Raw genomic sequence first — 14,379 nt, 5'->3', positions numbered from 1 at the left:
TATATATATATATATATATATATATAATTCCACAGCAGGGCACAGACTGCAGTTAGTGCCTCGCAGGGAAACTTTGAAACCAGATGGAGCCTATCACACACAAAACATCATGAAAAGAACGGGGAGGAGGAGGAGGGTGGGGACAAGGGGGATTTAAGACAAACACTGATGTACTTGGCAGTTTTCCATGCTTGGATTTATTAGGGGGTTTATTCACCAAACACTTCCATGTTCACCCGGCTCACACAGCAGAGGCTACTGTAAAGTACTGTGGTGCAGGAGTCATTTCTTGTTTGGGTTTCAATAATACCAATGAGTCGGTTAGTTCTAATCGTTTCCTGAGTTGTTAAAGATCAAGGAGGCAGCAGAAAGGCTTAGACCTACTGACTCACCATTAACTCCACAACACGTTTTCACAGACAGTTGGTTCTACATGTTCGTTCCTGAGGCGTTTCTAACATTAGACTAGCCTCAGGCGACTTCCGCTGAACCATTCTCCCACTCCCGACGTGCTCCCACAATACAAGATTGATGCGCTGTGTCTTCGGGGCAGGTTTTGAGCTCAGGATGTCTTTTTTTACCCACAACGGCAAAAACAGGTGGCGACAGGCTATTTTGAAATAATTTGAGAAATTGTCAGACCAAAACTGCCATAGCAGACTTGTCTGTGCACCTTTCAGCAAGCTCTTTATATTTACGTATTGTCAACAAGGGGCACACGTGAAGCCAAAGCTACAAAACAAGCTCTCGTGCTGACGTCGTGTATAGAAGACGATAATGTTAGATTTGACTTTGGCATGCAATGTGTGTTGTGATCTTTGTCGAACACTTGGCCATAATTACTCAGTCTGTAAAACAAAAAATACAGAGAACCAAAATTGAAGTTGTCATATTGCTTATTTGGTCTGATCAACCGTCCAAAAGCCAAAGGTATTTAATTTACAATGACCTAAGTTGGTGGAAAGCAGTAAATATTTTTATAAGCAGGAACCAGAGGGCTCTGCGTTGATTAAACGGCTTTAACGATCAATGGATTACCAGAGTTGTTGCAGATAGATTTTCTGGTAATCAAATAATTGACTTTCTTTCAGCACTATTAGTTATTAATTACAGATTATCACATGCCACATCAAAATCTGAATCCAAACTTTAAAGTATGCAGTAAGTCGTTTTTGCTGGAATTAAAGATTTAAATGCTATCCATGTCAATCTTCTTACAAAATACAAAAAAAGATGGCCTTCTGCTTTGAGTGTTTTTGTCTGTGGCCATATTAACATAAACAGAGATGAGCAAAGAAAATATTTCTGTAAGACCCAGTTTCCAAGGTGACTCTGCTGGCAGGCAGTCAGTGGCTACTGATTTGAACACAGCAGTGAGCTAAATTTGTACAAATAATTTTTTTTTCTTGTTCCAGCATACACGCAAATTCAGCCCCACTCCCTGGTTCAGCAGCACAAGCAGCAGCAGCAGTTTGTGGTCCATCAGAGTCAAGGTTCCCAGAGGACCACGGGCCAGCTGCTGCAGACGGCCTCCATTCAACCATCACAGCACCCTGTCCCTGTTCTGCCCAAACCTGCTCCACACCAGCCCTCCATGCCCAGCCAGCAGGCCACCATCTTCCACTCCACCATCAGCCCCCACGCCCTCCACTCTTCTCTCAACCATGCCAAAGCTCAGCCCGTCCAGCTCACGGCCATCAACCTGCAAATACAGCCAACGGTGAGGACAGTTAACACACACCACGGTCTCCAAACAAAAGAGCATTTTAATTACTTAAGAACACAAGGTTAAAACTAGAGCCCGACCGACATGTTAGCTGATTTAATAAAATAAAAAAAATTCAAATGATTCTGATAAATTATTATTTAAAAAATAAAAACGGACGGTCAACCATGTTTTGAGCGTTGGATAGAGCAATTCATAGTTTGTCCGCCAGAGGGCGCTCTACAACATTCCTGTTATCAACACTGATTTTTTTTTTTTTTGATAATGTGTTTTTGTTCAAAGGACTTTAAGTTTCATATCTTAAGTTCTTATTTTTAAACATTTTATTTATTAGAACTTTAAAATATATTTTGATCCTCTGTTCTGTTGTGACAATAAATTGTTATCATATTATTTTAGTGAAAACTCATAAATAACCACAAATAACTAATGTTAGGGAAATCTGTTTGTTTTGTTACGCGTTTCTGGATTTTTTTTTTTTAAACATATATTGGCCGATATATTGGATTTTTTTTTTAAATACTAAAAATCCTTTATCGGTCAGGCTCTAGTTAAAACCATAAATAGTTTTTCAAGTCAGTGGCTGTGTTTTAGATTTAGTTAAGACACACTTGTCCATGTTTGGACAGGTGTGTCCTAGTGTTTCTGAAGGATAATAACGGTGCTAGAAAATGATTTAATGGTGCAGTATCATTGTTCCAGCTTTAATGGAAAGTGTTGTTAATTGGGATTGAAATAACTTGTTTTTGGCCTTGCTAGCGGCATGGCTGTAGGGACGGCGATGTCTGTCTGTTGGTCGGTTGGTTAACCACTTTGGTCCAGATTGAAATGTCTTTACAACTACTAGATGGTTTACTATTAAATGTGCTGCACACATTCAAGCCCCCTCACGATACATTGTAATCATTTTTTGAGCCCCTGACTTTTCATCTAGTGCCACCATCAGGTCAAAAGTCAATTTTGTCCAATACTTTGGTGTATGACCAAATATCTGCAAAACGAATGACTTTCCCTTCAGTCGGTGTCACTAGCAAGGCTGTCGGCTTCTAGTCTTGTTTCAATATTATTTACTTTATTTGCGAATGCTTGGGCTTTTGATATATACGTGAACATATGTTGGATTTCTAAAAATAAATAAACTTTTGTACAACATCTAGATGAGATAAGTATAGGACATCACTTTGTGTCTTACTTAACATCCTGACTTTTTGTGTTGCTCACATTCTTGATTTTGGTAACCAGCTTAACAAAAACTACGGTTCCAACAACACCCGCAGAATCCATTTCTACTCCAACACATACATGTTATAAAAAAAACCACAGGAATCGGCTGAGTTTGGGATTCCTGGTGTAATATTTTCCCACTTGTGTGATATTTTCCAAGCCTAATGGTTTTCAGTTTTTGAGTCACTGACAATAAAAGCACCAACAGTCACTGATCTGTCTTTTTATTACTGTCTCAGATGTACTTTCTCATGTTTTCCCCTCTTCTTGATGCACACTGTAGGCCTCTAGACTGGTCCAGGACAGTAAAGATAAGCCAACCTCTCTGGTGGTCAGAGAGACATGTCCAGCCCCGGCCACGCAGCAGCAGCAGCAGCAGCAGCAACAACAGCAGCAGCAACAACAGCAGCAGCAACAACAGCAGCAGCAACAGCAACAACAACCGCAACAGCAACAGCAACAACCACAGATACAGCAGCAGCAGCAACAACAACAGCAACAGCAACAACAGCTGCAACAACAGCAACCTGCGCCTTCGCCATCACAACCCACTAAACCTATAGAGCAGCCCAAGGTTGCCCCAGCCCCCCCAGCTGTTCATCCACAAGGTAATGGTGCTACATTACACTCTATAGACTACTCAAACATTTAGGTAAATGAACTCTTGTACCAGTTAGCCAATGGGACAAGAAGAACAAACCGTCTAAAAGTAAATCTTTTCTTCATGACACAGAAAATGTCACATTATTCCTACTCTTCTCTTTTTAAATTGGCCAAACTTGTGGAAACCTTCAGTGGAGGAAAAGAAAATCCATGCCGATGCTTACTTCAGAATGATGTGTAATTCATAAACATATCTGCAGCACGTTTAGTTTCACCATTTTGTCTTTTATCGCTTCATGTTTTTCTCTCTCTGTGATTTCCCTGAGCTGCGGCCAAAAAGCTCACCTGGTACCCACAATTCACGCAATACTGTGTTGCGCACAAGTATTTAAACCCACGACAAAAAAAGTCCTGAACATCAGGACAATAATACGGTAACAGTAATAATTTCAAACTCATGGACCTTTTTATTGTGTAGTTTTTTGCCTGTAAATTATACTGGGCACATTTTGGCACACACTGTTCCACTGTGTTAAGCCATTTTTATATATATTTTTTTAAAGATTATTTTTTTTGGCATTTTTAGGCCTTTATTTGACAGGACAGCTTGGACTTGAAAGGGGAGAGAGAGGGGGAATGACATGCAGCGAGGGGTCGCGTGTCGGAATTGAACCTGGGACGGTTGCGGCGAGGACCGAGCTTCTGTACATGGGGCGCACGCTCTACCAGGTGAGCTACCCAGGCGCCCCGTGCTGAGCCATTTTTACATATAAACTCGGGTTTGAGGTATTCAAGGGGGTAAGCGAGCGTCCACAAAGCGTTGCTTCTATGGCGCCATTTTAATGCTACCAAGCACTCACCCCCCGTTAGCATTCCTTTCATTTTGGCGCCACTTTGACAGCAAATACCTTTACATCTGAAGCGTTTAAAGACTCTATTTCTCCATTGTTTATTTCTTAAGAAACATGACAATGGGGCACCCAGATAGCTCAGTTGGTAGAGCGGGTGCCCATGTATAGAGGTTTACTCCTCGACGCAGCAGGCACGGGTTCGAATCCAGCCTGCGGCCCTTTGCTGCATGTCACTCCCCCTCTCTCTCCCCTTTCATGTCTTCAACTGTCCTATCAATTAAAGGCCTAAAATGCCCCAAAAATAATCTTAAAAAAAAAAAAAAAAGAAACATGACAATGTATAAAAGGCTCTATTATCTTGTACCTCACGTTATGGCTCCGTAGCAGGCGTTTTTGTAAAAATAGGCTAACGATTGTGTCATAACCACGCGACTTACTGTCACATAGTTGACAAATCAGGAGAGAGTCAGGAGAAGCTCACATTCATTTCTTTAAGGGTCTATGGTTGGAACTCCAACTCGAATAAACACTACAACGCAGCATTAGGTCCCAACAAAGTCCCAAACAAACGATTGCCCATTTGCTCTTGGCAACCAGATTGAAGGAATTGGCAACTGTTTCTTGGTCTCTGGTTGCCCCCTTTGGCAACCACCTGTTCAATATTTGTGTTTTTTTTTAATATGTAAAAAATGGAAAATGTATTTCAAAAGAATTCAATATTTCATTTGGTTGTCTCTGTAAATTTTGTCTCTGCTGTTCCGGCGTGTGTTGAAATCCGGTGTTAATATGGCACTGGTGCCCGGTATCTACCGGACGAAATGGCGACGCAGATTTTGGTGCCACTTAGCTAAATGTCTGCGCTGCTCTCTCTGATGCTCCAAAACCCCCGTTAGAGGCAACCGAAGCATCGCTGCATGTCACGCAAGTTAACACTACTGACACGTTACACTGCTGGTAACGTTAGCCTACCGTTAGCTACAGTGGTAACTGGATTAAACATGGTCACAATGCTGACCGCTAAACCGTGTAAAAGTGGGACTGTATTTCAGTGTAGAGGAATTCCAACAGTCAACCAACACAGACGGGTGAAAATGTTGCGTCTACTGCTAAACTGGTAAACCTCGTGATGCATTCAAAGTTATTGTAAAATACCACTTTAAAAAGTTAACTTTGAGCCCTGGTATAAAGAGGATTTATTACATACTCCTCTTGGATTGAATTCCATTGTGCAGATAAAGGTAAAAACTGGCAAGTCGATGTCTAATAGTACTGTTGGTGTACATGTTGCTTGCAGGGATGAGGCTGACTTTACAGTTACAGAACAGCTTTCGTCCATTAGACAATGTCTGACGCATGCTTGTGCGTGAAACGAATAAGCAACTACGATGGCTGCTCGGAAGAATCAAAGTTTCTAAACTTTGGACAAACTGTTTTGAAATAGATTTGGGATGACTACAGGGATTTTCACAGCATAACAAAGCTTTTATGATCTATAAATCCCAGAAATGTTGAATTGTCTGTAACTGTATTTTGATATTGCTACATCTTGATGCTTATTGTGCACATTTTGTCAGCCAGGTGATTTGGTAAAAAGGGATAAAGCAGGTTTTCATAAGTGATTTTTATTTTTTATTTATTTACTTATTTATTTTTTTTGTCAAATGGTCAGTAGTGCATGATCACACAGCAGCTATACTCTTCTTGCTGAGTACCAAGTATTTGGGTGTGTTTTTATAAATGTTGATTAATCAGTTTCTACGGTGATATTGCTCCTAAACGGTTGGAAATGGGGCTAACACTGTGTTTCTTGTCAAATTAAACATTCTGTAGATCAGAAATTTCTGTTCAGGAGCAGCGAGTTGGGTGTGATGCTCACCACCAGAGCAGGAAACTATTTTTGTAATCCACTTGCTGCAGGGGCTGATGACGACAGGCACACAGTTATTTACTGTGGGAAAATGTAACAAAAGCTGGTTTTCAGTCAAAGTGGCTTATTACAAGGTGTATTGCTACAAAGACAATCTGTTTCACCTTGCTCTTTGCTAACAAATGTTCAGACACACTGTCCCTTCTCTTTCAAGTATTGAAATGGAAGTGTGTAAATGGAGTAGCGGGCATTACATCACCTGATGAACACACATTACAGAATATATAGACTGCAGCCCACCTGTGCATCAAGGACTGGGATGTCATGTTATTAACGCCGGGAGGTTTTCTGTCAAGTACAAGTGGTTGGAGAAAGACTAATATCTTGTACTAAAGTAACGGTAGCAATACCACACAGTGTAGAGGAAATGCATTCAAAATTTTACTTGAAGATAAATGTAGTTTCTGTATTAAAATCCCCTGCCAGTTGTCAACTGTCTGTCTACCGTTTCACCAGAACTACTTAGTAGGCGTCCTATCACTTTACAACCCTTGTGTTGTCTTCCCGTTTACCATGAACTTGTCCTTCCAGGTCAGAATTGAAAATTAACATATTTTTTTGTGCTTTTCCAATGTTTTTTTTCACATTTTTCCATGATTTTGGCGCTTCTAAAAAAAAAAAAAAAAAACCTGAGCTGGTTTAATGATAGGTGACACTTATTCTTGGAATCCACGGTCAACAAACCTCATTTATATCAATTTATACAAACGTTTTTAGTTAAAAAGGCAGAAATTATGAATTATTTCATTGGTTGAAAGAAATCCATACTTCGAATATAAAACACTTATAACGGGTCAATTTGACCCGAGGACAACACAAGGGTTGAGGGACACATTGCAGCCAATCAGAATCGAGTATTCATCCAGACCATGGTATAAATTGTGTTTTTTGCTGATTAAGGTTGGCTTGCTTTACTGTTGCAGAGGGTGCATGAGAGGGGAGGGAATAAAAAGAACTTGGACCCTAAAATGTCCCTGCTGAAAACATGCGCTATTGTCCTGCCTTTATCGATTTAATTGATTGCAGATCAAGCGGTTTTTAGTCGGTAGGACTTAGATTATTCTTTGTTGGTCAGTCTTAAGCCGAATCTAGAGACTGTCTTCTCTCAGGTCCCCGGGTTGGCACGCTGTTAGCAGCAGTCTGCTGAGGATCGGAGATCCTAACGTCAGCTGCTGTGGGAGGAAACACGGAGGCGGACCCTGATGTCAACAAGCTTTTCTTTTACGGCAGGGAAACGGCGCTGCTGCTTAAACGCGATCGCAGTCACAAACAGCAGCGGCTGCTGGTCGGTGTATGTGTGTGTGTGTATGTGTGTGTGCGTATGTGTCGGATTATTGCAACAACAACAACACGCGAGCAAACCGCACGTGGTTTCTCTGCTAACACAGCGGAAGTCGGTAAGAAAGCTAATGTTCGACTGGTGACTGTAAACAGGACTGAGCACGGCGGCTGGTTGTTGTGATGGTACGAGCGATGCGTTCAAGGATTCACTGTTTGTTCTGCTTTCATGAGACCAGGAAAGTCATTTAAATCAGCAGCTGGCAGGTGGTTACGACGGTGTACGGTTTTCTATGTAACGTCAGGTGGCTAATTGTTGTCTGGTAAATTGTCAATGAATCTGCTGAATGGTTTGCCGATTATTTGTTTGACCTATAACATGTCAGAACATTCAGAACGATGCTTATTACAGATTCTTAAAGTCCAAGGTGATTTTTAAATTGTTTTTATCCAACTAACAACACAAATATCTTAGTGTACTATGACATATGATGAGGAAAAGCAGAAAGTATTATACATTTAAGGAGCTAGCATCATAAACTGTTTGGTAGTTTTGATTTAAAGGTGCTGTATATGAGATTCATTTAAAGGTGTCTTGTGTGCGGCTCTCACCTCTGACAAACATGAATGCTTTTTTTTGTCTTGCCACCAGCGTCGAATAGCGTCACCTTTTCACATCGGGAAGCTGTAATGTTTGGCACTTTATCTTGAAAAATGAAAAGTTGATTAATAATTTCTCATTTCAAATTCAAATTTTTTGAATTTGATTCAAACTCAATCCTCCAGTGACCTGCGTCTACTGAGGAGCCTAAATGCGCTCACACATTAACTGGATGGTGTTGTATTCATCTCTTGGTCAGCAGGAGGGGGCTCAGCCAAGAGGCCGAGTGCTGCACCTGGGACCCCACCTCCAGCCATGACCTCAGGAAATGAGAACGAGGCACCCACTGTGACGGGCAGCACGCCGCACAACGGAGAGAACAAACCGCCCCAGGCCATCGTCAAGCCCCAGGTCCTCACACATGTCATCGAGGGCTTTGTCATCCAGGAGGGAGCGGAGCCATTCCCCGTGTGTGTAAGTGGCCCGATTTCAGCCGCACTAGCAGCGTGACACGGTAAACAACCCAGAGCTTAAACTCTAGTGTACTCGCCTGCAGGGAGCTGTCAGCAGGCACACACAAAGCCGTCTGTTACTACTACTACTAATGGTGACAGCTCACAGCTTCTGTGTGATTCAGTCATTCATTTTAGTGGAACTGTAGCTGAAGGACAGATGGGTGTGTGTGTGTGTGTGTGTGTGTGTGTGTGTGTGTGTGTGTGTGTGTGGTGGTGTGTGTGTGTGGTGTGTGTGTGGTGTGTGTGTGGTGTGTGTGTGGGGTGTGTGTGGGTGTGTGTGTGTGTGTGGCTGTGTCGGTGTGTGTGTGTGTGTGTGTGTGTGTGTGTGTGTGTGTGTGTGTGTGTGTGGAGCTGCAGCCGCTCAATTATCTCAAGGCATAATAGTTCCTTCTTTTATCTGTGCCATCTCCCTTAAAATGTTATGTTATTTATATTGTTTATCATTTATCTCTACACATGTTGACGTGTTTGTCATCCATCTTAATCATATTCACTAAAACAAAAGCTAAATGTTGGATAAACGGCCTTTTATGATACAAGATAATGACTTGGGCTTGTGTTTCTTTCAAGGCTTGGGGCTTACTGCCTCCTACTGGACATGTGTTGTAAATGCTCAGTATATTACATGCATATAGGCCTGAACACACAGAATTCATGCTGTTATAAAGCGTGGAAGAACGCAACTTTTTTCAACAACAATTTTAAAAATATAACATGATCAGAGCGCTGAAGGTGACCTCTCCAAATGGCTTGTTTTGTCTGACTAACAATGCAAAACCCTTTTTCATAGGGGTATATATTCAGAACATTAAAACAGCAGCAAACGAATATTGGCTATGTAAAGATCTAGTAGAGTATGGTGTCCTGTGGAGAGAATGAAGCCACACTCCTCCTGTGTGTTGTAATCTGAGCGTCTCTGTTCTTTGTGGCCAAACTGCGCATGTGTGTAAGTACGTTTAGCCGTGAAAAAGCGTAGGTATTTCCATGTTGTGGAACCGAGCCGTGTGGCGTTAATCCCATGTTTTTATTTTCTTCAGTATTTCGAGTACAGCCCTTCTTACTGTGCAACAATGTCTTCAATTGTAGTTTTAATTATTAATAGGAGCCCAGAAATTGCTACTAAATGCCTCTTATTCACATACAATCACACACAATAATGTATTATTAGATTGATTATTAGTGGGTTGTCAAACAGGACACAGTTGGTCTTTGCACATCATTTGGCTGTTGTGATATTTGTCAGAATTGTCTTCCAGTGGTTCAATTGAAGCAGCACGACTTTATTGTCACTCACAGTAATCACAGCTATAGTTTCTTATTCTTGGGGCATGTCACCGTTTTATTTTGGTAGATTGCTAAACATTATCATCCTGTCCCCAGGTGGAGCGTCTGCCCATTCTCATCGACAGCCCAAGGAAGCTGGATCATCAGCTCTCCTCAGACCCCGACAAAACCCCCGTCAGCAACGCAGCAAACACCGACTCTGAGCCTGAAGACCTGAACCAGTCAGGTGAGTAATACAGAAAGTATTTGGCACAAAAGTACAAAAGGTTGTGTAGATCAGTGGTGTAGCACGGTGCTGGTCCAGATGCACCAATCCCACCCTTTTCTGGGGCTTATGAAAATTGTATTCATCGTTTGTAGAAGGTTTATGAAATCGGGACATTACAATGCATCAACCCTTATAGCAAAAGACACATTCTTAACACATTCTTACTGCAGTAGGGTTACTGGTGTTGTGGACAGATACAGACCTAACACTGCTGGGATAAAGGATGAGCTGGTGCTGTTGACACAGAAAAGGTTGCCTTCAGCGTAATTACATGCTTCTGCATCTCCACCAAACCACTTAACCTGTGCATGTCTTTTTTTTCCCCTGTCACAAACCAACCTGCTAAATTATGTAGCTCCTTCAGTAGTATTTTTTTAACATTAGAATCTATAGAGTTAAAAAAATGAGCACTTTCCACCAGCCAAATGCTGGTAAAAATGGTAAAGTATTAAGTGGCTGGTAAAGTTTGAACATTAACTAGCCATTTGACTGGTGGACAAAAAAAGTACATTTTGAAACCTGCTCTAGATGCTAAAAGTTTGTTTTTAAAGCAACATTATGTGACTTTTCCCACTCAGGTCATCTTACAGGTTGTCACTTTGGAACTACACGTTGTGCGATCGCCGCCTCACTCCCCCTACAGGTTGTCTCATTGGAACTACAGCTGCGCGAGCTGTAGTTCCAATGAGACAACCTGCAGGGGGACCGAAGAGGGAAACGTTGCATAGTGCTGCTTTAAAGAAATGTAACGTAAGTCCTCTCTTTCTAGAACATTGGCCCAATCCCAAAGTCCGGACTCATAGACTCATGGACTTGGAGCGCATTCTCGCAAAATTCGTGAGGGGTTAAGGTTGTCCCAACGTGGCATTTCAAAGTGCATGAGGGTTTAGGTACACACATACTGAGCCCTTTCTGTGAGTCTGCGTTGATGCAGACTTCACCAAAGGGAATTACCTACAGTTCACGCTTGTAAAATAAGAGTTTGAAAAAAAAATTGGAATCAGCCGACTTCTTTGCCTTGGCCGTGTGGAAAGCAACAAACTTAAGATGAAAATACCCAAACCGGCAATTGTCAGCAACATCTTTTGTTATTAAACGTAGCCAAGGTAACATGTGATCTTGTGAAGTGCTGTCCTAATCCCATTTATACCTATCTGGACCCATGCGGCCTCACACACTCACTCACTTAGCACCTGAGATCAATTAAGTCTGAGTCTTTAGTCCTTAGTCCTCAGGACTCACTTTGGGATTGGGCCATTCTCTCCCACACACCCTCTCAAAACCCATTTATTAACACGTTGAGTTTCACAGTAAAGGCCTATTTTTTTCCTTCCCAATGAAGAGCAACATATGTAGGAAGTGGCACTAGCTTTACCCACGTTAGTTTGCCGCTGTGAATAAACGAATCCAAACAGAATTTGATTTTATGTGGCTCAGGGACGTTTGGGTTGTACCTGATCTGCTTAAGGCCTCGTTCAGACAGACTAGAGCCTCATCATTTTACTGTCTGTCGATGCAGTGGGGTAGCAACGCACCGGTTTCTGGCTAAGCAACGCAGGGTCGTCTCGCAAAAACTTTGGCTCAAATTTAAAAAAACATTGTCGGGCAATGTGCTTGGCAATGTGCTTGGCCAGTCACATACCTGCCAGCCCACCTTCCTGCTAATTACTTTTGTAATGTGTACACCATATTTCTACTGCTTACTTAGAGAACGTAGTGACAAAAGATAAGATACGGTAGTTTCTCTCGCAACTTTTGAGAGTTGTAACATCCTGTCTGTTACTATTATAAACCATGTGCAGTGTTTTGGCGTCTGATAGGCCATTAAACACATTTACCTGTAGACTTCCTGGAGCATATTTCAAGTCTCAGTGGTACCGGAAACGACAGGCCCCCCACTCAGGGTGGGCATGAGAAATGTTTTCACATTGAATGAAATACTCAAAGGGGAATAGATTTCTCCATGGATGGTAATTTCATTCTTTAGAATGCATTTTAAAGAGCATGGCAGCAGCAATAACCATGCCAACATACCACATATAAAAGCAGTCAGTTACCTTGTTCTGAATAGGTCAAAGCATCATTCACAACATTGACATTTTTAAATCAACAGTCCAATGCTGATTTAATTCTCTGCCTCTGAAGAACGAGCTGTGCTGAGCCACTGCCCGCTCCCCCTGAGGCAGAGAGAGACGGCTAGGAAAAACATTATGTATAGCCAGCATATTTTCACATCTAGCTCTGTGAATTTAAGACAAACTTTTCCGATTTTCAACCCGCTTTGTGACACTGTGCATGCCGGCAAAACTCTGGATCCCTGAGAACACAATTGGTTTTCCGGCCTGGGAGCAGGCAGAGCTCAGTTGGTGCACAGCGGCAGAGGGGGGAAAATATGTGATTTTAGAAGAAAAACTAATATTTAGTATCTCTCTTGTTTCCCTTCCTGCAGAAAAAGAGCAAGAACCCAAGCTGACATGTGAATACTGTGGCTGGGTCGACTTTGCTTACACGTTCAAAGGCTCTAAGAGATTCTGCTCCATGGTTTGTGCAAAGAGGCAAGTCACCTCCAGTTTTATACTCGTTCTCATATATCTTTAATCAAATATATTTTTGTATATCTCATGTGAATAAAGGAAAAGCTATAATAAGGACCTGTTATGGACAGGTACAACGTGGGCTGTACAAAGCGGATAGGCCTTTTCCATCCAGAGAGGAGTAAACCGACTAATCGCTGGCGTAGAAGATCTCAAGGCCGCTCGAGTATAGAGGCGAAGAAGCGGGTACACACACACACACACACACACACACACACACACACACACACACACACACACCCCGCTGTAAAACCCATCAGGTTTTTTTCCACTGCCCTTTTTATGCCCTGCACTTTTCACGCCTCATGCTTTTTAATGAACTTTAACATCAATTGATTATCTCCCTCTGTCTTTAAAGGGTCACTGTGTACTTTATGATCTTGGTAACATTTATCGGTGACCAGTAGGAACAGAGAGTTATTCTTATAGAGATTTTCTGCCTACCACACAAGTTACATAGACATCAAAAGCAATTGGATTTGCTTTTTAGTTTTTATTCTCATCTGAGACTTTGACTTTGTACTTCTAGATATCTAGATTTATATCTGCTCATTACAAGTTTCAGTGTATTAAGACAGGGGAAGTCATGTCACAGGACTTCCCCTGTCTTGTAATGAGCCCATTAGTGTTACATTTTTACAATAGAGACAAGTAGTTTAGATGACAGTGAATAATGATACTGATAATGAGTTTTTTCCTTTTTTTGGGCTGGAGAAATTCCTTTTTAAGGTTTTATAGCCCAAATGTTTGAGTTATGTAATGCTTTAAGGTTTGGGTCTTGAACCTCCATTAGGGGGGTGCTTTTGTTTCTTGTTTGCACCAGGAAGTGAGTTTTATAATCCTGGGGGTTCAAGTTGACAAAGTAATTGTCAAGGCATTGGTATTGATCCAGCACTCCTATCAAACCCCCGCAGGTATATTCTATTTGTTTGAAGCTAGTGTACAGTATAAATCTTACTTATTGCCCCTTTTAGTGTTTGCTGTGTCTAACACAATGTCCCAGCAGTGTTTTACTGATGAGCCAGTCATTTCTCAAATGCCGAGCCTTGAACTCACGCGTGACTGTTCTCCCTTTCAGAAGCTGTCCCCCTCACCGCAGCAGACTCAGGGCGGGTCTGTATCCTCACCGCATCCCTCCCAGCCCAGTCAGGAGGAGTCCAGCCCGTGTTCGGACATGTCCAGCTACGAGGAGCCGGCGTCTCCCCTTTCTGCAGCCAGCTCTGGATCCCTGGCCCCTGCTCCGGCCCCAGCTCAGGTTCCCGTCCACCGGCATCCGAGCAGGGCCTCGGACCAGGAGAGCTGTGCTGTTAGAGATGCACCTTCACTCGGTCAGCGCTTCTTACCCAACGACCCCACCAAGTGGAATGTGGAAGAAGTTTACGAGTTCATTCGTTCATTGCCAGGTCAGAGCCCCCCCCCCTGTTTGTTCAGGAAACACTCTTAAAGCATTACATACACACTCTGTTGCTTAGAAATCATGTTTTTAGTGTGACTAACTTGGACTTCTT

The 14,379-nt window shown here is 42.2% G+C and overlaps 1 protein-coding gene across 5 annotated transcripts in view; it reads left to right on the top strand.

Annotated features, from left to right (window-relative positions):
* Positions 1–14,379, top strand: part of phc2b (polyhomeotic homolog 2b (Drosophila)) — a 36,419-nt gene that overhangs the window by 20,344 nt on the left and 1,696 nt on the right. For 3 of the 5 annotated variants that reach the window (XM_032513837.1, XM_032513836.1, XM_032513833.1), the window contains exons 8-14: positions 1,407–1,720; positions 3,234–3,558; positions 8,470–8,684; positions 10,106–10,235; positions 12,727–12,832; positions 12,943–13,057; positions 13,950–14,274. In XM_032513837.1, the coding sequence (XP_032369728.1) occupies positions 1,407–1,720; positions 3,234–3,558; positions 8,470–8,684; positions 10,106–10,235; positions 12,727–12,832; positions 12,943–13,057; positions 13,950–14,274 (1,530 nt within the window). The remainder of the gene's footprint in view (positions 1–1,406; positions 1,721–3,233; positions 3,559–8,469; positions 8,685–10,105; positions 10,236–12,726; positions 12,833–12,942; positions 13,058–13,949; positions 14,275–14,379) is intronic. The other 2 variants (XM_032513835.1, XM_032513834.1) reach the window with 2 other exon arrangements.

The sequence above is a fragment of the Etheostoma spectabile genome, chromosome 4 (genome assembly GCF_008692095.1).
Source record: "Etheostoma spectabile isolate EspeVRDwgs_2016 chromosome 4, UIUC_Espe_1.0, whole genome shotgun sequence".
NCBI lineage: Eukaryota > Metazoa > Chordata > Actinopteri > Perciformes > Percidae > Etheostoma > Etheostoma spectabile.
The sequence above is the reverse complement of the archived record's forward strand: the minus strand, read 5'-3'. Positions and strand labels throughout refer to the sequence as shown.